This window comes from Python bivittatus, unplaced genomic scaffold (assembly GCF_059951505.1).
Source record: "Python bivittatus isolate LINGU-HERP-01145 unplaced genomic scaffold, Pbiv_v1 ctg000660_np1212, whole genome shotgun sequence".
NCBI lineage: Eukaryota > Metazoa > Chordata > Lepidosauria > Squamata > Pythonidae > Python > Python bivittatus.
In genome coordinates, this window is record NW_028277092.1 from 1671560 (window position 1) to 1696498 (window position 24939).

Here is a 24939-nt window from a genome sequence, read left to right on the forward strand (position 1 = left end):
TATTTTTTAGGCTTGGTTTCTATACTATATTCTTTAAAGTCCAATTTCACTGCATCTCCCTATTTTTCTATTCTGTACATCTACAATATTTGTTTATCACTGACCTCTATTTCTTTTGTCTTAAACCCTACTTTTCCCTATTGTTGCTCTCTATAAAGCTATACAGGTAGTCCTTGAGTTATGACCACAATTGGGACCGGAACTTCCATCACTAACCGATGTGGTCGTTAAGTTAATTGCACCCAATTTTACGACCTTTTTTGCTGCGGTCATTAAATTAATCACGTGATCATTAAGTGAATCTGGCTTCCCCCATTGACTTTGCTTGTCGGAAGCTTCCTGGTGACACAAGGACGTTGCAACCATCATAAATACATGCCAGTTGCCAAGTGCCTGAATTTTGATCACGTAACCTGAGGGACACTGAGATGGTTGTAAGTGCGAGGACTGGTCATAAGTCACTTTTTTCAGCACCATCGTAACTTCAAATGGTCATTAAATAAATTGGCATAAGTCGAGGACTACCTGTACTCCCTTTCTATTTTTTTTTTCAGTTTCTGTTTTCTATTTCTGAAGTCTTGTCTTTTTCTTCAACTTCTTCTGCTTCTTTCTTCCCAGCTCAGATTTTGGGTTCTTCTCCCAGAATCACTGGGAGTCAGGTGGCAAGGAAATTATTATGGTTGTTGCAGTGTCAGCCACACGTTTAGACTGGATTTGGTATTTTTGTCCACCAATCGAGTCCTTCCCAAGGGCCTGTGACAGGCAGATGTATTCTCCTCCTCCTCCTCCTCCCTGGAAGTCAGGTGGAATATAAATTTAATAATTATAATTTAATAATGTAATTAAATTTAATAATTTATATTCCACCTGACTTCTAACTCTTGGCTCCAGCTGAGGGAAACTTTTCTGATCTGAGAAATCTGAGAACGGTCTGAGAGAAGCAAAAATGCCTCTCTGCCCCGTTTGTTTCAGCTGCCGCCTCCTTTCCAGGTTGCCTCTTTTCCGCAGGGCTGCCCATCCTTCAATTTTTCTCTTTATCTTGATGTCTGGGTTTTGGCTCCGTTTATTGAGCCTCTTCTTCACGAGGGCTGTGGCTGCAGAGCTCCCAGGCAGCCATCTTGTCCTTCCTCCTCCTCCCCGCCGCCCAACGTGGCTGTTTGATTGGCAGCTGCTGTTTGATTGGCAGCTGGGTCGCCCTGATGATGGGGGAGAGCCGAGGGGAAGGACGGCGCACCGAACTTGGAATCTGCTCAGGCCGTGGGGCACAAGCCATGCAGCCCCATTTGAGACTTGCCTTGTGCAAACTCCAGCTTCTGGCTTCACACCTGCACCCAGCTGGATGCTCCTAATCTTCTTAGCCACTGCAACTGACTTACACTCATTCGGATTAATATTGGTGCCAGCCACCCACAATTTGATATTTGTCACTACCAATCACACTATCACCGGCTAAATGGGATGAATAAGCAGGAGAAAAATGCTCCTCTTTTTTTTCCTGAGTTTCTGTGTAATCTGAATCTGGTTATTATTTATGCAAAAGATCTACAAATCTATGTTTGTCACTTCCAATCATACTATCCCCAGCCAACACAGATAAATAAATAGGAAAAAAAAATGCTCTTCTTTGTTCTCTGAGTTTCTCTGTACTTTTACAGACTTAAAAAAAAAAGAAAGAAATTGCATGGGCAAAAAATATATATATTTTACATGGGCAGCCTGTGCTCCTGGCTCCTACCTAGTGCCAAGCAGAGCCCCTCCCCCAATGAGAATGGAAGCCCCTCTTTTGTCGCTGGGGGGCTCTGAATCGAGGCTCACCAAACCATTGCAGTCACTGGGGCTTGAAAGGAGCCCTCCTTCCTGGAACTGGTCCATCTTCAGCCTGTCTTTCCCAATTTGCTTTCCCCTCCCTGGCTGTTAAATTGCATTAAACCAACTTTTTCCACAACTATTCGCAGGAACTGGAGCAAACTGGGTATCTAATGCTCTCGCTAATTAAACCCTGGTGCAATTGCAAACTTGAGAACGCTTGTCCTGGAATAAGTAAGACACCAAAGACCAACAGGGTTGACATTGAGCTTATTCAGTTCCTTAAATATCCCCCCCCCCCCGCCAATTCTTCCATTCTTCTTCTTCTGCCACTTACTCACCAAAACAACTTCTGGACTCCCTGGAGCAAACACATCGTAGGAGCCAGTCTGCCCTGGCAACGGAGAGCGGGCTCCTTTCCTCTGCAGCCGCAAGCCCACCGTGTGATGGCCCACGTTTTTAAGGAGCTCCGTGACCTCCCCTGAGTGCACGTTGTCAAAGTAGATGGTGGCGCTCACAATCTGGTCTCCTGGAAAAAGAGAACGAGAAACACACATGAGGCCCTTCGATGAGGAAGATGCTCAAGGAGGCATCCGTGGGTGGGATGAAGGAAGGATGCGGAGGATGAAGGCAGTGTCGCAACACAAGCGCCACCCCGCTTGTAGATGCGTCATCTCATGCACGGGCACAGAACGGACGGAACATACAGCACGGCGCTGCTCCTTCTGTCGCCGAGAGAAGAGCATTAGATCTCGCGGACACCTTTTGCGTTCAGGGGAGCCCAACGTGAGGGAGGAATGTCAGAACAGACGTGTGGGATGTTTCCATTCAGTCCAGCTTTCCATCACCAGGGGCCCTCTAATCATGCTTGGCTGGGGATGATGGAGGTCCTAATCTAGCACATCCGCCAGAAGGACAGGACCTTGACTGATCTGTTGCTACCTGAGAGCATCCAACCTTCTACAATGAAGATCCTTCGTTCGCAACGGTCCCCAGACTGTTTCACTAACCTTCCTTCACAATTCCTGTCTTGGCGGCCGGTGAGCCCTGTTGAATCTGCTTCACGAAAGCACCTCCGTCCGTCTCATTGATCGTAATCCCACGAGAGCCGCTGCCCTGCCAATCTGGGAGCAAGATCTCCCGGGTATTCTCTTCCTCCTCCATCTTAGGCACAGAAACAAGAAACTGTGAAAATCCCAGGCTTAAAAATAAAAATAGGGGAAAGTCCTACTCTGGATGTATCCAAATTGCACAGCACGGAAAACTGAACTTATGCTAGAACTGTAATGGATTATACATCGAATATATATATTTTTTTGGTCCTGTTTTCCCACCAAGGATCTCATGAGGATGCCAGTTCCTGCTGTGTCTTTCTTACGTCTATATCCTAACCAGGTGGGCTGGAATGATGGCAACTGGGCCTAAGTGACCTCACGCGACACATTAAATCCAGGTCAACAAAACATAGCTCCCTATGTCCCCACCATAAAATACGCCACAAAAGAAACCATACTGTGGATTAACCTGATGACCTGGGAAACGCTGCCTGAGAAGAGAAGGGGGATGAGGGTCCTACAATATGCTGAGCCAAAAAGCACAACCACAAAACTTTTAGACCCATTTTAACTGAGTTTAGCATGTTGGGCAAACTCTGCTAGTGAAACCTGAACCTGAACAGTCTACACCCAGTGGGGTTTTTCCCCCCACTTTGCTGTACCACCTCCTTATTCCGCTCAATGGCTAGGACAGTGTTTCTCCACCTTAACAACTCTGAGATGTGTGGACTTCAACTCCCAGAATTCCCCAGCCAGCTTGCTGGCTAGGGAATCCTGGGAGTTGAAGTCCACACATCTCAGAGTCACCAAGGTGGAGAAACACTGGGCTTGGAAGATGAATGCTGCAAACCAGTCCATTTGCACTGCTCTGCATTTTTGCAGAAACAAAAGCTACAATATTTACTCAGCTTTTTGAATCAAATCCCTCTGAGTCAGGTTTGACTCCTATTTATTTCATGACTCTTTTGAAAGGTTGTTTTGACTCCCGGTCTAACCCATAGCCCTGGGATTCCTCTCTTATCCAAGTACAAACAAGATCCAACCCTGCTGAGCTTTTCCAGATCAACCACAGTGAGCCAGGTGGTGACATTTAGAGAAATGCATTCAAGATTTGAATTGACCAGCAAAGCTATCCGCAACACACACAGATGGAATGCATTGAAAATGGATTCATTTAGGTAGGAGTTAGACTTTGCAGGGTGATGTATTACAGAATACCCAACAAATACTCTACAGGTAGTCCTCACTTAACAACCATTCATTTAGTGACCATTTGAAGTTGCAATGGTGCTGAACAAAGGGACTTACAACCAGTCCTCACACTTACAGCTGTCACAGCAGCCCTGCGGTCTCATGATCACGATCCGGGAGCTTGGCAACCAGCTTGCACTTATGATGGTTGCGGCGTCCCGGGGTCACATGATCACCATTTGTGACCTTCCCAGTCGGCTTCTGGCAAGCAAAATCAATGGGGAACCATGTGATTCGCTTAATGACCATGTGATTCACTTTATGGCCATGGTGATTCACTTAATGACTGCTGAAAAAAAGGTCATAAAATTGGGCATGATTTGGTTAACAACTGCCCTGTTTAACAACCAATATCTAGTTCCTATTGTGGTTGTTAAGTGAGGGCTACCTGTAGTCTGTCCTTTCGATTATATTTTCTTTTCAAATCCCCTTTTTTTCCTGACTGCTTTTGTGACAGGTCCAATCACAGCTTGGGGGAAAATGGATCTCAAATTTGCCCTGTTACCAGCTTCCCTTCCCTTTTACTGTAAATTGCCCAGAATCACTCTGCAGTGAGATGGGTGGTGACAAATTTGAAATATAAATCAATAAAATCAATAAAATAAAATTCTCAGGAACTTTCTGATCTACATGACGAAATTGACAAAAGGCTGCCAAAGGTGACACAGATAAACAGAAGGGGGGGACACTTCTCACTGCTGCTTCCCCCAGGAAGAATTTGGTAAGCACAGATTCCTGCTTCTGCGCCTTTGCTGCCGACCTGCAGCCAGGCCCTCTCTCTCAGCCCTAGGAAGAGGATAATGGCAAACCACAGCCGAAAAAACCCACGGGGACTTGTCTAGGCAATTGCCAGGAGCCAAGACTGACTTGGAGGTGCAAAGGTATCATCTACACATATCTACACCTCCAAGTCAGGGTTGACTCCTGGTGACTGCCTGGAATAGTCCCTGCAGTTTTCTTGGCCAGATTTTTCAGAAGGGGTCTGTCTCTGCCTCCTTCTTCCTAGGGCTAAAGAGAGAGGGACTGGCCCAAGGTCACCCATCTGGATTCTGTGCCTATGACAGGACTTGAACTCATGGCCTCCTGGTTTCTAGCCTGATGCCTTCAACCACTACAACTTTCAACTTATTATTAGATACATTACAGGTAGTCCTCACTTAGTGACCACAACAGGGACCTGAAAATTGGTTGTTAAGCAGGGCATCATGTGACTGCACCCGATTTTACGACCTTTTTTGCAGCAATTGTTAAAGCGCATCATGTGGGTGCTAAGCAAATTGTATGGTCGTTAAGCGCATCATGCAGCTCCACACTGATTTTGCTTGCTGGAAGCTGGCTGGGAAGGCCCCAATGGCAATCACGCGACCCCAGGATGCTGCAACCATTGTAAGTGGGAGCTGGTTGCCAAGTGCCCGGATCACAATCATGTGACTATGGGGGCACTGCGACAGTCATAACTTCGGACACTGATCGTAAGTCACTTTTAGCGTCATCATAACTTTGAATGGTCGCTAGACGAACAGTCATTAAGCGAGGTCTAACCTGTATACACATCGGTACATAAAATATTAGTATGGCTTGATTTTGTATTATTTTAGATAAAAGTATACACATGTAAAAGCACTCCAATTATTTTCTTCCCATACCCCAACAGATCATCTTGGGCACGCATCTCACTTCGGAGACTACTACTGTAGTTATTTTACAGATCGCTTCGTAGCGGATCCCTCTTCTGAACGGGAAATCAAATCCTTTGGGCCTCTGGCAAGGAAGCGGCCTCTGATCCTGAGGATCCTGCTTTGTCAGAGCCCCTCCTTGCATTCCCAATATATGTCCCAAACTTACAGCCTTCCTGATGTGTTGGACTACAGTTCCCATTATCCCCATCCAACATGACCGTTGGAAGGATGGGCACTGGAGTCTGACCCATCCGGAAGGTTGGAGAAAGCTATGGAAGATGATGACCATTCAGTTACTGCTGTTTCTAAAAAGTAGGTGCAAAGATGAGTTGTCGTGCAGTCTCTGACCTTTCTAGGACTTTTCCAGGTAGGATCCGCCCCAGGAATTCAGTACTTCTCACTTTCCAATCCCTTGGTAATGTTCGTTCCAACTTCTCAACCTAGAAAAGAAATTAAAACTTCTGGTGAATAAAATAACTCACAATTTTTCTGGAACCCAAATTGCCAGAATTTTACCAAGCACAGGACTTGGCAGCCTGACATGCCAGCGTTGACTCCCCCCCCCCACTTTCATTTTCTAGGGGTATTTCCTGCTTAGCTGCAAAAGTAAGCTTTAAGGGAACCAGCAGTGCCTGATGCTATCTCGACCGACGGCCTGATCTTTTCAAGATAGGAAGAAACAGAACTTTTTTTAAGCGGCAGCTTTTGCAATTGGCTTGACAAAGCGTGCTGTGCGGTTTGAAAGCTTGCCCGTTCCTCACTAACACCAGCTGGCTGAATGAAAAGACACTTTTAACTACCAGTGGACAAATACTCTTAGACGTATCCCCAAGGAAGTACATCTGTAGTTACTAATGCTTATACGTCAACAGCATTAACTTGCCAGAACAAATCTATTCCAAAGAACACCATCTCATAACAAGCCATCATTAATATCTGACAAAGCCCCTGAATTCAGTTGTCATAGCGAACACGAGCTCACTGTTTGCCTCAATTCACTGGGACAAAAAAGCCACCTCAGACAGACGTATGTTCTGTGGAAAAGGAGCGGGTTTTGCCTACACGGTAGCTTCAGCTAATTTTCTTAGAATGCCCTTTCAAATATTATAAATGAAGGCCAAAGCAGTTTTCTTTTTTCCCCATCTAAGCGCCACAGAAGCAGTTCTGTTCATGCAAGACCCTCAAAATCTCACACACTGAATTAGTATAAAAATTGATACTGAATTAGTAATAAAAAAGCTTGGTTTGTGTTAAACTGGGCTTATTTTTGTGGCTTAGTATACGGTGTGGACTCCATCGGTTTGCGTAGTTCATGATTCAACGTATTGCACAAAGCCAGAAAATGGAGTAATTCGGGAACTAAGTTAAGTGTGTGGTGTGAATGGGCTCAGGTTACTTCCCTGATGACTCTCACCAATCTGAAGTAAACTGTGCCTAAATCAACTCTCTAAATCCTTTCCTTGCAGAAAAAGGAAGGTTCCCATCAAACAGTAATATTTGCTCATTTCCACCAGTGTAAATCTGGTGTCAAACCATGATATTTTTACTGCTAGATGGACTATACTACTATACTACTATAACTCAAGGTTTACATAACAGCTTCCACTTGCTTACAGGTAGTCCTCGCTTAACAACCACAATAGGGATTGGAAAATTTGTTGTTAAGCGGGGTGGTTGTTAAGTGAGTCGCACCCAATTTTACCACCTTTTTTGCAGTGGTCATTAAGCGAATCACCGCAGCTGTTAAGCAAATCACACGGTCATTAAGCAAATCATGCAATTCCCCATTGATTTTGCTTGCCAGAAGCCAGCTGAGAAGGTCGCAAATGGTGATCATGTGACCCTGGGACACTACAACCGTCATAAGTGCAAGCTGGTTGCTGAGCACCTGGATCGCGATCATATAACCATGGGGTTGCTGTGATGGTTGTACGTGCAAGGACTGGTTGTAAGTCCCTTTGTTCAGCACCATTGCAACTTCAAATGATCACTAAACAAATCGTTGTTAAGTGAGGACTACCTGTACTTCAACAGTTGGTGATCCCATTTTTTAGCTTCTCCCAATACATTGAAACCTCAATTAACCCAAAGGGGTGGGTTTATACAACACGCTGCCTCCTAAAAAAAAAAACTAACCTCAGTTTAAAATTCACCAAATTCACCCTACTGTGCGAATGGGGCCACTGGCACTTAACTGACACAGTTAAAGCACGTTGTATGAACAGTTAATGTGGCTTGCAAGGCACTAGAAAACTGAAAAGCAACTGAAGGAAGGTAACCCAGCCCCGGCAGGCCAACTCCCCTTGGGTGCTGGGCGATTTTCTAAATTGGTTGAGCAAGTCACTGTTCCCAGAGGACGAGCATTCAAAGTATGGTACAAACGCCAGCAGGAATGTAAAGCCTGTATCTGTCCTGCGTCTGCACTTCAGAAGAACAGGCTGTCAGAACAAGCAACTTTAATGGGTAAGGAATTAATGGCAGCAATTCACACATTGTCCAAAGCTGTGGTTGGTTTGAATCACTGTCGTTGGTTTCAATAAGCCACAATTGGCTGGACAAACATCAAAATGCTCAGCCATAACCATTGTTTATCTACCACCATGGTTGGCTTCCTAACCTCCAATCTCCATACAGATAGTCCTAGTTTAGCGATTGCCTCATTTACAATTATGACAGTGATGAAAAAGTAACTTTGCGACCATTCCGTGCATTTACGACCTTTGCAGGTCTGTACAGGTAGCCCTCAAATTATGACCATTCATTTAGCGACTGTCTGAAGTTCCGACGGTGCTGAAAAAAAGGACTTATGACTGGTTCCCAAAGTTACAGCCGTTGTAGCACTGCCTTGATCGCATGATCAAAATCACCCATATTTATGACCGCAGGGCCGCGCCAACTCCCCCACCTGCCTGTCTCCCCCCATCTCTACCTTTTTGGCCGCCCAGTGCCCTGCCTTGTGGGGCAGCAAGCAGCCCCAGAACAGCGTGGCTCTGGGGCTGCTTGCTACACTGCAGTTCAGGGGCTTCTTGGCACGCTGTGGCTTTGGGGCTGCAAGAAGTCCGAGCTGCAGCACAGTGCAAAGCTGCAGCCCCCCTGGAAGCCTGCAGTGCCCAAGTGCCAGCAAGCATTCGTTGGCCCAGCTGCCTTCTCCCCCAGTTCCCCGCATCGATCTTTTGCCTTTTGTGCCCAGCCGCTGCGGCTGAAGCAGAAGCGCCTCTGGTGAACATTTCCTACGTGTGGCTCCCTCGCAGCTTCCTGAAGGCAGCGCAGCTTTCCGAAGACTTTCCGACTGGGCAAAACCGCTTCTGGCCTTCTCCACTGGCTGGCCTTCTTATCTGATGGGCTGGGCGGGGGAGCCACATGCAGGAAACGTTTGCCGACGAAGCTGGATCCGAAAAGGGGCTCCTGCTTTGCCCTCTTCCTGGGCACTGCAGTTTCTGGCGCTTGCTGTGGCAGGCGGGGGCAGCCGTGGCTTCCAGGGGCGGCTGCAGCTTTGCACTGCGGCTCAGGGGCTTCTTGCAGCCCCAGAGCTGCAGTGTGGCAAGCAGCCCCAGAGCCAGGCAGCTCTGGGGCTGCTTGCCACCCCACAAGGCAGGGTGCAGGGCAGCCAAAGGGGCAGAGATGGGGGGTAGATAGGCAGGTGGGGAGTTGAAGGCAGTCCCTTACCTTACTGAGGCTCGGGGCTGGGAAGGACCAAGCCTAGAATGGCTTGGATTGGGGTGAGTACTTGCTTAACAACCCGTGATTCTCAGTTAATGCCAGCAACCAGGACTGCCAGAATTGTGGTCGCTAAGCAATGCGGTCACATGACATCTCACTTTACGACTGCATCGCTTAGTGATGGAAATTCCGGTCCCAATTGTGGTCGTAAGTTGAGAACTACCTGTAAAGCAAAGAAAAGCTGAAGTCAGATAGTAAGCACAGTCATGCTTTCACTTAGTGACTGCTTTGCTTAACGACCGAGTGGCTGATCCCAGTTGTGGTCACTAAACAAGGACGACCTGTATTGCTTTAAGCAGAGAGGCAAACAAGAGAGGAGGAAGAGCGATATCACCCTTTCTCAGGCCAATATTCTTAAGTACAAATCTTTCACCTCCCAGACAGGGCAAAGAACATTTGGTATCTGAAATCTTGCAGCCCACATCACGATTGGCTTAGATCAGCCTTTCCGACCTGGGGGTCCTCGAGATGGGCAAGTTTCATCTACCACAATCTTCAGCAATGGCTGTGCTGGCAAGGAATTCTGGGAGTTGAAGTCCACACCTCTGAAAGGGCTCCAAATCAGGGAACGCTGGGCTAGTCGGACCCAGGAACTCTGCAGAAGTTGACTTCTTACTTTTCTAAAACGAGGCGGAAGAACAGAACCTAACCAGTCACGCGGCACGACATTTTGGGAGGTTTTAGTGGACACAGCCAGGGGGCAGTGGTGCGCTCACCATCCGTGTTTTCCACGCCTCGACTGGCACCTTCCCCAACTGCCCGGCCCCACCTCTCGCGCCCTGCCAATTTCCCGAGTCCTCAAGAAAGTTTTCCATTTTCAAGCAGCCACGATCACGCGCAAGCTCTGGCCATGCCTGAAAGCTGATCAGCCCCAACCAAAAGAGGAGGAGGAAATGCTTTGAAAAGTTCCAGCTGACATCAACTCGGCAAGCTTGATCTGGAGGAGCTTCAAGAACTAGGGTTTGAACCAGAACATCCCACCTATGTTCTGCAAAGGTGGCCAAGAACAGCCCGGGACTTGCTTTGCGGCTTTAATCCGTCTTCTCGCAAGCCTCTGGGGATTTCAGAGCTCGAAACAAAGGCGCTTTCTGTGTCGTTATGGCCTAGAATTCTTAGAGAGAAAGAGAGCAGACAAACTGTATTCATCTGCTGTCAAATTCCTTGCCCTGCAAACAGCTGAAAGAGCCGTACACACACAAACACCCACATCTCTGACCAAGGCTGGAATGCATTAACAGCAGGATCCCGATTGTCGATAAACACCCTGAATGTGTGGCACATACACAAGGCATTCCTTTCTTGGGTGAATTCACACACCACTCTCAACCAGGTCACTTGCAAAACTTGGCTAGTGTGGACTGGCTACTTCTTTGGTGGATTAACACGACGTGCCAACCCAACCTGTTGGGCTAATTCGGATCAATACATTGAACAAACCGAGAAAGTAGGTTAAGCGGCAATCAAGTGTATTGTGCAAACCCCACCTTTATTTCTCCTGCCGTTCTACACCTCCTCTCCTTCTTCATCATCTCTTTTTCCCCCCCCAAAATGTTTGGGATAGTTAAAAAAAAATCCAATCAAACCTATTGATTATACTTTTAACAGGTTAAATGAATGGCTTCACGGATTTCAGGCTAGTGTGCAATAACAGAAGCGCAACAATGTTAAGGCTTCGTTTATTGAGTCTATGCAACAACTCAAAATATGATACATTTATAGAAACCTTTCTGAAAAGGAACAGAGGAAAAGAAACAAGGACTTTTATTTCCACCAACCATCTTATCTGAGAATTGTATTTCAGCTCTTTGTGAGCATCTACAGTAGAGGGCAACCTTTGAACAAATCACATTTTAGCAATCCAAAGTTGTGCGATGATCAGCCTTCTAAATGCTGACATGTAATTTTTCAGGCTAGTGCCCCAAATCTGTTTTTGATGGCGAGCATGTCTGTAAATGTATCTTGGCATGAATCCTCCCATCCCAGTTCATGCGCAGACTTTGGAAAGGAGGAACAAGTAATTCTGCAAGTTACTGCAGGTCCTTCCATACTATTGACACAGATAATAGGGGCTAGATCAGTGTTTTTCAACCATGGCAGCTTGAAGAGGCGTGGACTTCAAATCCCAGAATTCCCCAGCCAGCATATGCTGGCTGGGGAATTCTGGGAGTTGAAGTCCACACCTCTTCAAGCTGCCAAGGTTGAGAAACACTGGACTAGACACTCGCTTGGGAAAATAAAGTTGAACCCAGATAATTCCTAGCATGGCAATTCTTCCCTTGCCTACTTCCCTTTGCCTCAATGGATAAGGCAATGCTTAACATCCTGCAAAGGGAGAATTTTCTTCTGGATTTTTCTCAGAGAGCGTGAGAAATTACATTATTTGTTCTCTTGTTTTGCAGGCTTTGTATCACTTGTGAAATAAAGTCAAAGATGTGTTATTGTCCTAGAGCAGCATAAAAAACTAACTTAAAACATTAACTCAACAGTCCCTCTCTGCCCCATAACCTCGGCAAAAATCTCCTTTTTCTGTTTCTTTACACCTGTGTTTCTTTACAACTAGTTTCTGTTTATGTTTCTGTACAGCTAGCTCAAAATGTTTCTAAAATGTTGATCCAGGACCCATAGTGTGAAAAACAGAACGCTCAACAAAAGAAAGTCTGATTTTTTCAGGATATAAATGTATGCATGAAAATACCCTCAGAACTTTCTTGGAAAAGATAAACCTTGAGCTTTACTTAGGACAGTTCAGATTGTGTAAATCCCTTAATTCTTATTTGCTGGCGACGGCTATATTTTGGAGAATTCGGAAACTAACTTAGTGCCCGCCACTTTCAAAGCCTTTGGGAGAAAACACCAGCGCATCGTCCTGTTTATGTAATTATTTGTACCCTTTCCCACCAAACTCCCCCCCCCCCCCCCCGTGACTACTTGAGTTTTTGAAGCTGGGCTAAAATTTAAAAAAGTCAAATTTGGGCCTGCCCCAACCACATTATTTCCTGGAGAAATGCCTTTCTAGTCAACTTTGTAAATGCTGATGATTTTGCAAAATTATTTCAGGAATCTAGTTAAGCCGCTGTGTTCTGTGGCTTGCTAAACAGAAGGGACACACCCTGGAAATCTATTTAAGAAGCTCGCTGATACGGACAGGCTGCGCGGAAGGCAATTTGCACGTTGGGAATGAATAGATGCCACATCTTAGTGGTTGCAGAGTTTCATGAATGCGTCATTTAATGTGTTTGTTTAATTGCACCATAATTCAGTTTGGGTTGGAACGTCCCGACGATTATCTTCGATCACTGCTGTTTGGGGTTGTTGAAAGTTACAGACCAGTGGCAATTGGGGGTGGAAAGGTAGTGAAGGTTTAAATCAGACTTCTCCAACACGTCTGAGGTCCAGCAGGCAGAGGATTCTTGCTTTAAATCAGTGTTTTTCAAACTTGGCAACCTGAAGACATGTGGACTTCAACTCCTAGAATTCCCCAGCCAGGCTGGGGAATTCTAGGAGTTGAAGTCCACACGTCTTCGGGTTGCCAAGTTTGAAAAACACTGATTTAAATAAAGCCTCCTTCAAGTGGAGCTCTGCCCCTGATGAAGACCTGGACACGTCCTTACAATTTTCTTCTATATCGGCGAAAGTCGGTGGCGTGCCACTTAACCGGGCAAGACTCCTTAAGAGCTGCATAAAAATCCGTGCTGCTTCTTCACTTCCCTTGTTCCATTTTACACCCTCTCCTTTGATAGCAAGAGATCATCAAATTATTCCTCAGGAGTTGCGATTTGCAGCCATTGTGATTTGCAGCAGCTCCAAGCCAAGAAGTGGGTCAGGCCAGAGTTTCGGGGAAAATATTAGCAGCGGGGCGAGGCTGCTATTTAAAATATGTCACCTTTGGCATTTGAAGGCTGAAGGGCCAGCCTGTCTTCTGCAAAGGCATCGAGGGGCGGTCGGGGCTAATATACTTGGCCTGTGTGCCTTCCAAACCGGGAAACTCTTGGATAACTAAGGCGTCCCTAAAAAAGAGGTTTTTCTAGAGATGTCCCAACTGCAGGCCCTGCTGTTCTTTCCCACCAGAGACGGAGAAGCGATCCCTGAAAAATGGAAGGACCCAGGGATTCTTTAAAAACAGGCTTGCTTATCCCAGGACAGGATAAACCTTCCTGCATCTGTGACAGATAAGATGCTGTGCAAGATGCAGAGAAAATCCAGGACACCATCACTGCCCTCTCCCCAAACACTCCTTGGACTCTCCTTGGCCAGCTGGTGGTATAACTAGGTTCACGGGGAAAAGACCCAAAGGCTGCATTCACACAATGCGTTGGGTGAGCGTCAGGGCTTCTGGGCGTGTACGTCTTAGCATATTGTGGGAAGTCAGCCCTTTCGATCCGTTAGAGTGTCCCTTATTGTGTGAACTCAGAAAACGGGTTAATTCCGAATCCAGGTTAAAGGTGTTGTGTGAATGCAGTCCTAAACATACACTGAGCTTAATCCTCAGTTTCTCAATTAACTTCAGATACCCCCCTAAACTAAGAAAGAGAAAGAGCACATGGAATTCTTCTCTAATTTAAAATACAAGGTGAGGCCTGTAATCAAAAATTAAACATTTTGGCAGTGTTTCTCAACCTTCGCAACCTTGTGACGGGCGGACTTCAACTCCCAGAATTCCCCAGCCAGCATGGCTGTCTGGGGAATTCTGGGAGTTGAAGTCCACCCGTCATAAGGTTGAGGAGGTTGAGAAACACTGTATTTTGGGGGCCTCTGTTCTAAGAGAAAGGAGGCCCACAAAACTAGTTGCCCAGGATTGACTGACTGATTGATCTCTCTCTTCGACTTCCTCCTACAGATTTCTACCAGTTTTCATTTCATTTCCACCAGTTTTCAACCTGTGACCTGTGACCAGTTTTCAACCTGAAAACGTGTGAGTTTTCAACCTCTTCCCTTGGAGCTTGACCCTAGCATGCAATACACATATCTGAACCCAGTGGGCCACCCCAGAGAGTCACCTATTCAAAGGGATAACTCAGAGGACAGTATCAAGGTTCAGGAAAATATGGACAAATTGGATCAGTAGCCAGAAACCAGCAAGATTAATCTCAGCAAGGACAAATGGGAAGTCCTAGATCTAGATTTGAAAAATCAAAAGTGCAAATATAGGATGAGGAGGGGCAACAGCAGCACATGTGAACAGGATCTGGATTTCTGGGTGGATCATGAGCTGAGCACAAGGCAAGGGCGTGATGCGGCTGCAAAAAAGCTAATGCAATCCTAGGCTGCATCAAGAGAAGTCTAGTCTTATGATCAGAAGCCATCACTCCTCTATGTTCTGGCTTGGTCAGACCACTCCTAAAATGTTGGTTTTGGCTTTTGGCACCTCATTCTAGGAAGGTCATTGACAAACTGGAGTGTGTCCAGAGAAAAGCAGACAAGTGGATTACTGCTTTTAGCTTTGTTGTACACCGTCCAGAGTCACCTGGGGTGAGATGGGCGGCTATATAAATTGATTTAATAAAATAAATAAAATAAATAAATAAAGGGCCTGGAGGGAAAATATAAAGCACTGGGTATGTTTACCCTAGAGCAGTGTTTCTCAACCTTGGCAACTTTAAGACGTGTGGACTTCAGCTCCCAGAATTCCCCAGCCAGCAAGGGGAATTCTGGGAGCTGAAGTCCACACGTCTTAAAGTTGCCAAGGTTGAGAAATGCTGTCCTAGAAACGGCAGGAGATGTGGGAGCTATTTTCAAGTATCTGAAGAGCAGATTAAAAAACAGGCAGAATTGCTCTGAATAGTTCCTGGACACAGACAAGAAAAGGAAGGAGAACTCAGCTGGACATCAAGAATAATTTCCTCAAGGTCAGAGCTCTTCCAGAACGGAGCAGGCGACATCAGGCGGCTGGGGACTCTCCTTCGCCGGAGGCCTTTAAACAGAAGCCGGATGGAGGACCCCGATCGTGGAGAGTGTCGGAATAGATGCTTGTATGAGTCCGGGGTTGGACTACATGATCTCTTAAGATTCCTTATCCTCGCATTCTAGGATTCTAATCTCTTAGCGGGAAGTAATTCCACCGAGTTCATGAGACCTACTTCTAAGGGGACGAGTAAATGAAAGGAGCTGTCAGTTTCAATTCCCCAAAGATATTTTAAGATCTGTTCTCCTTCCCTAACATCTGTTCCTCAACCGCTTAGAGTGGGGATGGCGATGTGTGGTCTCCCCCCCCCCCCCGCTTTTGGATACTTCTCCAACCCTCAAAAGTAGATTGTGGGGTTTCCTTCCTTTTTAAGCCAGGCAACACACCGCAGTTGTGTTCGCCCAGCTTCAGGTCCGCACCACTCAACAAATAAGCAAACTGCTTTCCACACGCTAAGCTGCAAAAAAGCCAACCGAGTTTCAAGCTCTTCAAGCTGCACACGCCACGCCAATGCGCTGCCACGCTTCTCGCTGACCTGGCTTCAAGGTTTAATTCACTTTTGCTTTGGGGGCCTTAAAAGCAAGGCTAATTAAAACAGCCCCAAACCTAAATGAAGTCAGTAAGAGCGTCCCGTACTGTACAAACGAAAAGCGATGCCCCGTTCTCCCATCTGAATTCACATGTAACTTCAGGGGTGAAGAAATCCGAACTCTCCTTGTGTAACAGTATGTCATAATAGCCATAGTATGTCTTCTTGCAACTGCCAGGAAAAAAATACGTATTTTTCTGGTGTGCGTTTCCCTGGGATTTGCAAGATCCCTTTTGCAAGATCCTGCAAGGAAGCCTCGGGGTTCTGCCCGTAGGATCCAAAGGTTTGCTGGCCAGCCGGGCCAACGTGGCCCGCAAAGGATACCTCATCATCTCGGAAGAAAAAGGGTAAGGAAAGAAAAAGGAAGCTGAAACGGCGGACGGGAGGATGGAAAGGGGTCAAATCTGCCCCAATGGATGAAAATTATTACCCTGGGAAGGAGGCCAAGCAAGGGAAAAGGCAAAGCAATATGCAAATCGAGAGATGGTGTGGTGCTGTGGAACCACAAACACACCCACACCCCAAAAGGTAAATCAAAAGATGAGATAAAAGAAAAGCGGTTCCAACCCTTAAGATAGCAGGAACTAGACTTGTGTACCCAGGGCGGGAAATAGGCATGCCGATGCCAGCCCGGCCAAGACGCCCCCCTCCACCATTTCCCCAAGGATGGTGGGGCTACCACGCTCGGAGGCATCTCACTGGTAGGATATAACCCTCCGCCCAGGAGACCAAACTGCCGTGGCCTAAAGACGCTGCACAGGATGGTGCTGTTGTTTTATCAAAACAGACACATTACACTAGAGCAGTGCTTCTCAACCTTGGCCACTTGAAGATGTCTGGACTTCAACTCCCAGAATTCCCCAGCCAGCGTTGTCTGAAGTCCAGACATCTTCAAGTGGCCAAGGTTGAGAAGCACTGCTCTAGAGTCACAGAATCAGAGTCAGAAAGATCCCCAGAGGACATCTAGTCCAACTCTCTGCTCTGACCATGACAGCATCTCTGGTAGATGATCATCTAACTCAGTTTAGAAGGAGAATTCATGACATCTTGTGGCAGCCTGTTCCGCTGGCTGACGTTCCTGCCGATTTCTAGCCTGAACGTCGCTCCGTTCAATGTTAGCCGACTGGTTCTGGTCCTGCCCTCTGGAGCAATAGAGAATAAATCCACTCGCTCTCCCGTGTATCACCCTACCAGAAATCTGAAGACTATCTGATCTTTTCTATAGGCTAAACTTTGTTGTTGTTGTTCAGTCGTTAAGTCATGTTTTGTGACCCCATGAGCCATATTGCGCCAGGCCTTCCTGTCCTTCACTGCCTCCCTGAGTTTGCTCAGTTTCATGCTCATTGCTTCAGGGATGCTGTCTAACCATCTCATCCTCTGCCGTCCTCTTCTCCTTTTGCCTTCAATCTTTCCCAGCATCAGGGTCTTTTCCAAAGACTCCTCTCTTCGCATTAGGTGACCAAAGTATCTGAGCTTGAGCTTCATTATCAATCCTTCCAATGAGCAGTCAGGGTTGATTTCCTTTAAGATTGGCTGGTTTGACCTCCTAGCAGTCCAGGGGACTCTCAAGAGTCTTCTCCAGCACCACAGTTCAAAGGCATCAATTCTTCGGCGCTCAGCCTTCTTTATGGTCCAGCTCTCACAGCCATACATTACTACTGGAAAAACCATAGCTTTGACCATGCGGATCTTTGTCGGCAAGGTGACATCTCTGCTTTTTAATATGCTGTCTAGGTTTGCCATAGCTTTCCTCCCAAGGAGAAAACGTCTTTTAATCTCATGGCTGCAGTCTCCGTCTGCGGCGATCTTGGAGCCCAAATAAATGAAGTCTGTTACTGCTTCCATTTCTACCCCTTCTATTTGCCAGGAATTGATGGGTCCAGGTGCCATGATCTTAGTTTTTTTAATGTTGAGTTTCAAGCCAGCTTTCGCACTCTCCTCCTTCACCCTCATCAAGAGGCCCTTTAGTTCTTCTTCACTTTCTGCCATTAGGGTGGTATCGTCTGCATATCTGAGGCTGTTGATGTTTCTCCCTGCAGTCTTAATTCTGGCTTGTGATTCTTCCAGCCTGGCATTTCTCATGATGTACTCTGCATATAGGTTAAATAAGCAGGGTGACCGTATACAGCCTTGTCGTACTCCTTTCCCTATTTTGAACCAATCGGTTGTTCCGTGACCGGTTCTAACTGTTGCTTCTTGGCCCACATATAGATTTCTCAGGAGACAGGTAAGATGGTCTGGTACCCCCATCTCTTTAAGAAAGGCTAAACTTACCCATCTTTAACTGGCTCACTTTCCAGATCCTTCACCATCTTGACAGCCACCCTCCAAACTGGCTCCAGTTTGTCTTCTATTAGGCTTTAGGGACCAGAACTGGACAAACGGCTTCAAATGGGGCCAGAGGCAGACTCCAGTTCCCATCATCCCCTTCCCAGGCTGCCTTGGGAGGATGGCAGTGGTAGTCCAAGGAGGGCCCTCCAGAAAAACCACTCTCGTTCTTCCCATCCCTTGACGCGTTCTCATTCCGCTTTGCAAATGCTTTTGGAATTCGAATCAGAGCTTTTCTGAAATTCTCCGGGGGAGGCCTGTGGGTTTCGTACAGGTCTCTCCCCACCCGCCCCCTGCCCTGGCTGGGGAATTCTGGGAGCTGAAGTCCACCCATCTGAAAGCTCCCAAGCTTGAGAAACTGTGTAAATCTAAAGAGTCCCAGACATGCTTCCCAAGCTTTACAGATGTGGGCTGTTTTTCCACGCTGTGGCCCTAAGATTGCACACGCACATTTCCACGACTCCAGTATCCTTTCCCAAAACTGGAGCCTGTTTTTGGTAGAGGAAGAGAGAACCACACGTGGTCAAACACAGGGCCTCTTTTGCAGAAACGTTTAAAAGACACGGATCGCTCATCCTTCCAGCGTCCTGCAAAGAGAAAGTTAAAAGGAAAAAAAGGGGGGGACCCTTCCAAAAACTCATCTTTCTTCCTATTCTTCCTGCTGCAAGCAAAGTTAATACGGAGGGCCTTTTTCTAGGCCAGAAATGAGCACCAATTTTCACAGAAAGCATTTCCTTTGGAAGACATCCTCTCTCCCATCCTCCTGTTTGCTTTTTATGAAAATTCAGGGAGGAATAATAAATATATAATTCCCAATTCCCAATAAATGCCTCCTGGGAAACAGCAGTTCTTAACTAGCACTACCCAAGTTGCAGAAATATTTTACAATCAACATTCCTGCAAGTCAGGCACAATTTATAGCTGTTTATCTAAGCTGGAATCTGTCTTTCTGATTCCGGATTAGCCCGGCTGCTATGCTGCACAGAAAGTTCAAAATATCCCGGTTGCTTAAGAAAGTGTTTCAGAAAGTTTGCAGTACAGCATCTGGGAGAACGGATCCCAGCAACAACCAAGAAGCCTTTGCTGATACAGTATTTATTTAAGCTGTTTTTAGATTTTTATTTTGCAGAAAGAGTCCTGGGTGATGCAGACAGGGCTTTTCCTGCACTTTTAGAACTTATGCACCAGCCTTCTAATATATGCTCAGCTGCAGATCTCCGAGGAACGCTGATTCTCGAGAATCGCTTCGGCATGCGTAGGAACACAGAAGCTGCACACCAGGAGACCGTCCCTGAGCAGATTAACACACAGTAGATCCAGGCTTTTAGATCTTTCTGGTAAAGTGAGTGGTTTTTTTTCTCTCTCAAAAACTATGTGTTTCTTACAACATAGGAAATGAATGAAAAAAGAATTTCTACATGTTTGGAAGGCAGAAGAAGAAAAAGAACCTGTGCAGATGTGCTTAAGCACAGGTTCCTAATATTAAAGGCTGTTTTTGTCTCAGTTGGTGGTGGCAGAACCTTTGAAATCAGAACCCTGGCCTCCTTTTCCTTTCCTCCTCCCTCCTCCTCCCGATTCCTTTTATGTTGTGACTTTTATGTCAGTACTTCCCAACTCTACCGGATGCGCAGCAGAGACCAATTGCACAGCAATTACATGCCGTCACTTCCTCGCCCTGCAAAGCCTTGAAATGATCTCTGATTTGAGGGTACAGGCACAGGAACCCCCAAGACTGCAATTGTTCTGTTGTAGCACTCTTGGGAAAAAATGGAGACAAAGCCGCCACGCCCTGCTTTGTTCCCCTGGAAAGAAGCCTCTGGCCTGGGCGGGATGCCTGCGGAGATGACTCACAATGTACACACCAGAGAGAGCCTGAACTGACGTTTTTGCAACCGCAAAGCAGAAAGGAAGGGGGAAAAAAAAAGAACCATCAGAAAATAGAACCTGCAATTATTACTGTTTTTGTTGCTATGTATGATGGTTATGTTTACTTAGCTGTTACACTTCTATTGTGCCCTTGTCTTAGGTGATTAATGTAGCCTAAGGATCCCCCGTACTCTTGTTTATCCTCACAACAACCCTGCCAGGTAGGTTAGGGTCAGGCTATAGGTTGTCCACGGATCTTCACATTAAGGGCTTATGCCAGTGTTTCTCAACCTTGGCAACTTTAAGACGGGCGGACTTCAACTCCCAGAATTCCCCAGCCAGCCATGGCTGGCTGGGGAATTCTGGGAGTTGAAGTCCACCCGTCTTAAAGTTGCCAAGGTTGAGAAACACTGGCGTAAGCCTTAATATTTGCCCACTTGATTTTGCCTGGGTACCACCCAACGCTCAGCCAATAAGAGGAGAAGTGCCAGAAGGAGCAACGTGCTACCTTATGAGAAATTCTTCCCTTCTCACATTTCCCCATAAATCACACCGCCAGGTGCAGCTTCCGGATTGGGAAGGAGCCAGCTGAGGCAGTGACTCATGCAGAGTTGCGACAGAGGAGCATTCTCTAAAGATCAGTCATTCAGTGATGCAGAAACATCACTCGCCTCCTCCCTTCCCAATAGAAGAAAACTGGATGGCAGGAATGTTAGAGCAGTGACTCATGCCGGTCTGCAACGGTCAGCCCCGTCCTTCAGCCCATCCAGAATCCTGAATTACTTTCTGAATGGATTTTGCTCAGCCTGCAAGCTCTTCTTTTATGCCGCAGTTTGGATATTCCCGAGACCCACTTGAAGGACTTTCCGGGCGAGGAATCCAAAAACACTCTAAAACTTGCATCTTCCTCCAAGTGACTTCGTCACATTTATGTTAAGCAGGTGTTCTCGGCTGCTGTGTTATTTCTGCTGTTTCTCGTTTTAGTTGTTTTCACCACGTTTTTCTTCTGTTTTTCATTGTGGGCCGCCCAGAGTCATGCCTATGAGATGGGCGGCCGTATAAATGTATTAAATAAATAAATACATAGATAAATTGCCTTCTGGGGATTATCCGCTCAAATTCCAATTTTGCCACTCCAATGCACAGGGGAGCCTGTGGTCAAGCGGCGCACCCAGGGGACCAAAGCGGGCTGCATGTCACGGCAACAGCCACATAGGAACTGTGATAAAAGGTGCAAGGGCTCCCTGCAAATTTGATTGTCCACAGAAGTTTCCTCCTAGCTATCGTTCAAGGAGGCGGCGATTCTTCCCATTAACCGATCGCCAACCACATTTTTAAGCAGTTCCCTGGAAGCCGGTGGTCACATGTAGCTTAATGAAACCAAGGTGGAAGGAGGTCACAATTGCCCCCCCTTCAATAGCTCAGAGCTTTCCCCAAAGAGGGACTCCAGAGAGGTTGGACTTCAACTCCCATAATCCCTGGCCAGAGCATCCCAGGGGGATGAGGGCAATAGGAACAGCCGGACCCAACAGGAAGACCCTGGCAGGAAGGACAACTTATGTTGGCCACAGATTCCTCCTTTCCTGTAAGACACCTTGTTGCATCCCTCCACGTCCCACCGACTGCCTGCATTTTCCTACCTGAAAAAGCCCCCCTTTTGAGAAATATATCATGAAAAGACCCGGCTGTCTGGAGAAGGCTCTGATGTTGGGAAAGACGGAAAGGAACCAGGAGAAGAGGATAGCCAGCGGCAAGGGGGACGGACTCAGTGACAGTGGCAACGGGGGCACCCTTGGGGGGGCTGAAGGACCAGGTGGGGACAGATCCTCCTGGAGAAAACGGACCAAGGTGGTCGCTGAGTCGACACCAACGTGAAGGCACATAAAACCTTCAGAAATACCTTCTCGATGGCTTCACTTCCAAGGGAAGAGGTGCCATGTGGGTGAAGACAAGCCCTCGGATCCAATCAATGCAAGGCCAAGCTCCTTCTGCAACCTTCCTGGATTTAAAGCACCCATTCATGCCCACTCCTGCTGGCTACTCCAGTCCAACCCAAGGCCAGGACAATTCTCCAGCATCCGACAGCCCCAACTCCCCATCTTAAACTCTTCCCAGGTCTTCCCTTGCAACTGAAACAGGGGAGGCTGCGAATCTTCGGAGAGAAGATGGTTACGCCAGTACAGAGATGACATCTGCACGCATACGCTTGGCACCGAGAGAGCCCAAGAGCGTCACGCACCGCCTGGGAAGACTTCACCAAAATCTTCCACCCTTTGGAAAACATTTTTGAAAGAATGCTCATTTTCCGCTCGGGAAAAATGCAGGAAAATTTCCTCTGGGTGTCATATATAATAGTAATAGGAATAATAATAATTCCCTCCCACCCCCATGAGTTATGACTCCTGAGTTTCGCGCCAGCTGGTGCATGGCCTTGGCAGAAGGTAGCCCATTTAGTAAAGTGAGATCCTGGGAAAGAGCTGTTTGTCCCGAGCGCTGAAAGAGGAGACTGACCACCCCAGACAGCTATCTCAATCACTGAGCTTTGCGCCTCTCGCTTCTATTTTCGCCTGCCCTGTATTTTTAGAACCGTCAGCTTTGCCTGGCAAACTGGGAGCCGTGAAGGTCTTCCTGGGGGAGCTCAACTATTACCAGGAAGGGAGGCCGAGAAGGAAGAAAGAGCAAAACTCTTCCCCAAAATTGCCAACGGGACCAGGCAGGATCAATGAGATGAAAAGAGGGAGCTTTGGGGTAGCACGAGCCTTATCTGGTCTTTGCAAAAAGGGACCCTCCTTCTGTATGCGCAAAACGCAATGAGAAAAGCTTGCACAACTCCTTGCACGCACACGCACACACAAAGTCTAACCCAGTGTTTCTCAACCTCGGCCACTTTAAGATGGGTGGACTTCAACTCCCAGAATTCCCCAGCCAGCGTTGCTGGCTGGGGAATTCTGGGAGTTGAAGTCCACCCATCTTAAAGTGGCCGAGGTTGAGAAACACTGTTCCATAGTGTGGACCTGTTTATGATGCCCACTTTAACTCCCTCTTGGCGATAACCAGGAAGGGATTAGATGTAAAATCCAGCACCAAAATGCTTCTATTTAAGTAACTGGCGTGGCTGAGAAGTAAAATAATCCCTTCCCAAAAAAATATGCTAAAACATTTCAGATGTGTTTATTGGGAACAAGGCAATGGAGAACGAACACAGGGATTTATAAAATGACATGCTAGTGGTGTTCACACAACCCCCTTTCACTGGTAGGCAGAATATAGGGAGTCCTAATCTTACTTAACGGGCTGGGCCTGCACCTTATGCTAAGAGACAGAAAAATGAAACCAAGGTTAAAGCTAACCAGGTTTTGGCAAATGAGCCCCCAGATCTTTCCATGATCCTGTTAAACATATTGTGTGAAGAGAGAGAACAGAAGGATGAAGCTAGTCCCTTATAAAGAGAAATGGGTGCATTTGGTTAGGGGAGAAAAAATGCAGAAAGAACAGGGCTGGCAAGGATATTACAACAGCGGGAGAAAGAATGCACATTTCTCCCCCTTTCATAATATTAGAGCCCAGGTTTTTCCAGGAAAACTCAGAAACATCACCTTTTCACCCAGCACACCATTCACCTGCTGAACTCACTGCCACAGGGTGATGGAGAGCTCTCTTTCCAGGTGGAACAAATTCACGGAAGACTGAGCTATTAAGGGCAGCTCATGACCCTGGCTAAATATATATTATCTTGCAGGAAAAGGGCCCCTTTTTCAAACGCTGTCTCTAGACTGGAAAGGCGATCTCGTCTGGGAGTTTCCCAAGGAGACTCCAAGAGAAGAAAACTCCAAACGGGCCAGTAATCCCCGTGTGTTCAAAGGGTGCATCAGCGCAGGGCCCTTTGCACGGAAGTTTGGCCCCGGGAGCCATTAAGGGATCCCACTTTGCGAAGGTGACGGGGAAGGCACATGGATGCAGAGGTCCGGGTATCAGGGATGGGTCTGTGGGCACCATCACAAGCAAAAGTAATCCTCCCTTTATCCTGGCAGTACATCTGTAATTGTTCGTGTGTACTCTGCAATGACAGACGGGGGAAACTGCGCTCCAGAAAGAGCAGAACACAAAAGCAGAGATGCGCAGAGCGGAACAAAGGCTGCCCTTCCAGTTAATTCTCCGTATCAGCAGCCGACCTGGTGACATGATGCAAAAACATCAAGCAACAAAGGAAGGCCATGGGGGAAAATGCAGAGAAAATGGCTGAAGCGGGACATTTGCAAAGGCGGATTGTTTTTTCGCAGAAGGTGGGGGAGAATCTTCCCCAGATTGATCGCTTGGATTAAAATTTCTGCTCACCCCAGGTGACCAGGCGAGGGCTTCTGCACAAACATCAGTGCGCGCTTGGGAAACGTGTTCAGTCGTGACTGGAGAAATGTGGAAAGAAGCCTGCCCGTCAAGACGGATTTTGCGGATAAGGTGAAAATTACATGGGCTGGGTTCGCACAACCCACTCAGCTAGGCTGAGAGATTTGGGTTTTGGCATCTTGTAGGAGCCCGGCCATTGTCTTGGCATGTTCTGCAAAACACCCTCTTAAGTCATACTGTGGCTTGTCTACTTAGGCACTGCGTGTTGTGTGAATGCTACTGCTGTGGTTTGCTCAGGGCTCACCTTGACTTGGCCTGTTTAAAGCAGTGTTTCTCAACCGTGGCAACTTTAAGATGGGTGGACTTCAACTCCCAGAATTCCCCAGCCAGCCATGCTGG

The 24939-nt window shown here is 46.9% G+C and overlaps 1 protein-coding gene across 1 annotated transcript in view; it reads right to left on the reverse strand.

The window, feature by feature from the left end:
* Positions 1-24939, reverse strand: part of AHNAK (AHNAK nucleoprotein) — a 61850-nt gene that overhangs the window by 19633 nt on the left and 17278 nt on the right. Inside the window, exons 2-4 of the mRNA XM_088151131.1 lie at positions 6140-6231; positions 2817-2970; positions 2148-2335 (exon numbers count right to left, since the gene is read on the reverse strand). Of these exons, the coding sequence (XP_088007257.1) occupies positions 2148-2335; positions 2817-2970 (342 nt within the window). The 5' untranslated portion in view covers positions 6140-6231. The remainder of the gene's footprint in view (positions 1-2147; positions 2336-2816; positions 2971-6139; positions 6232-24939) is intronic.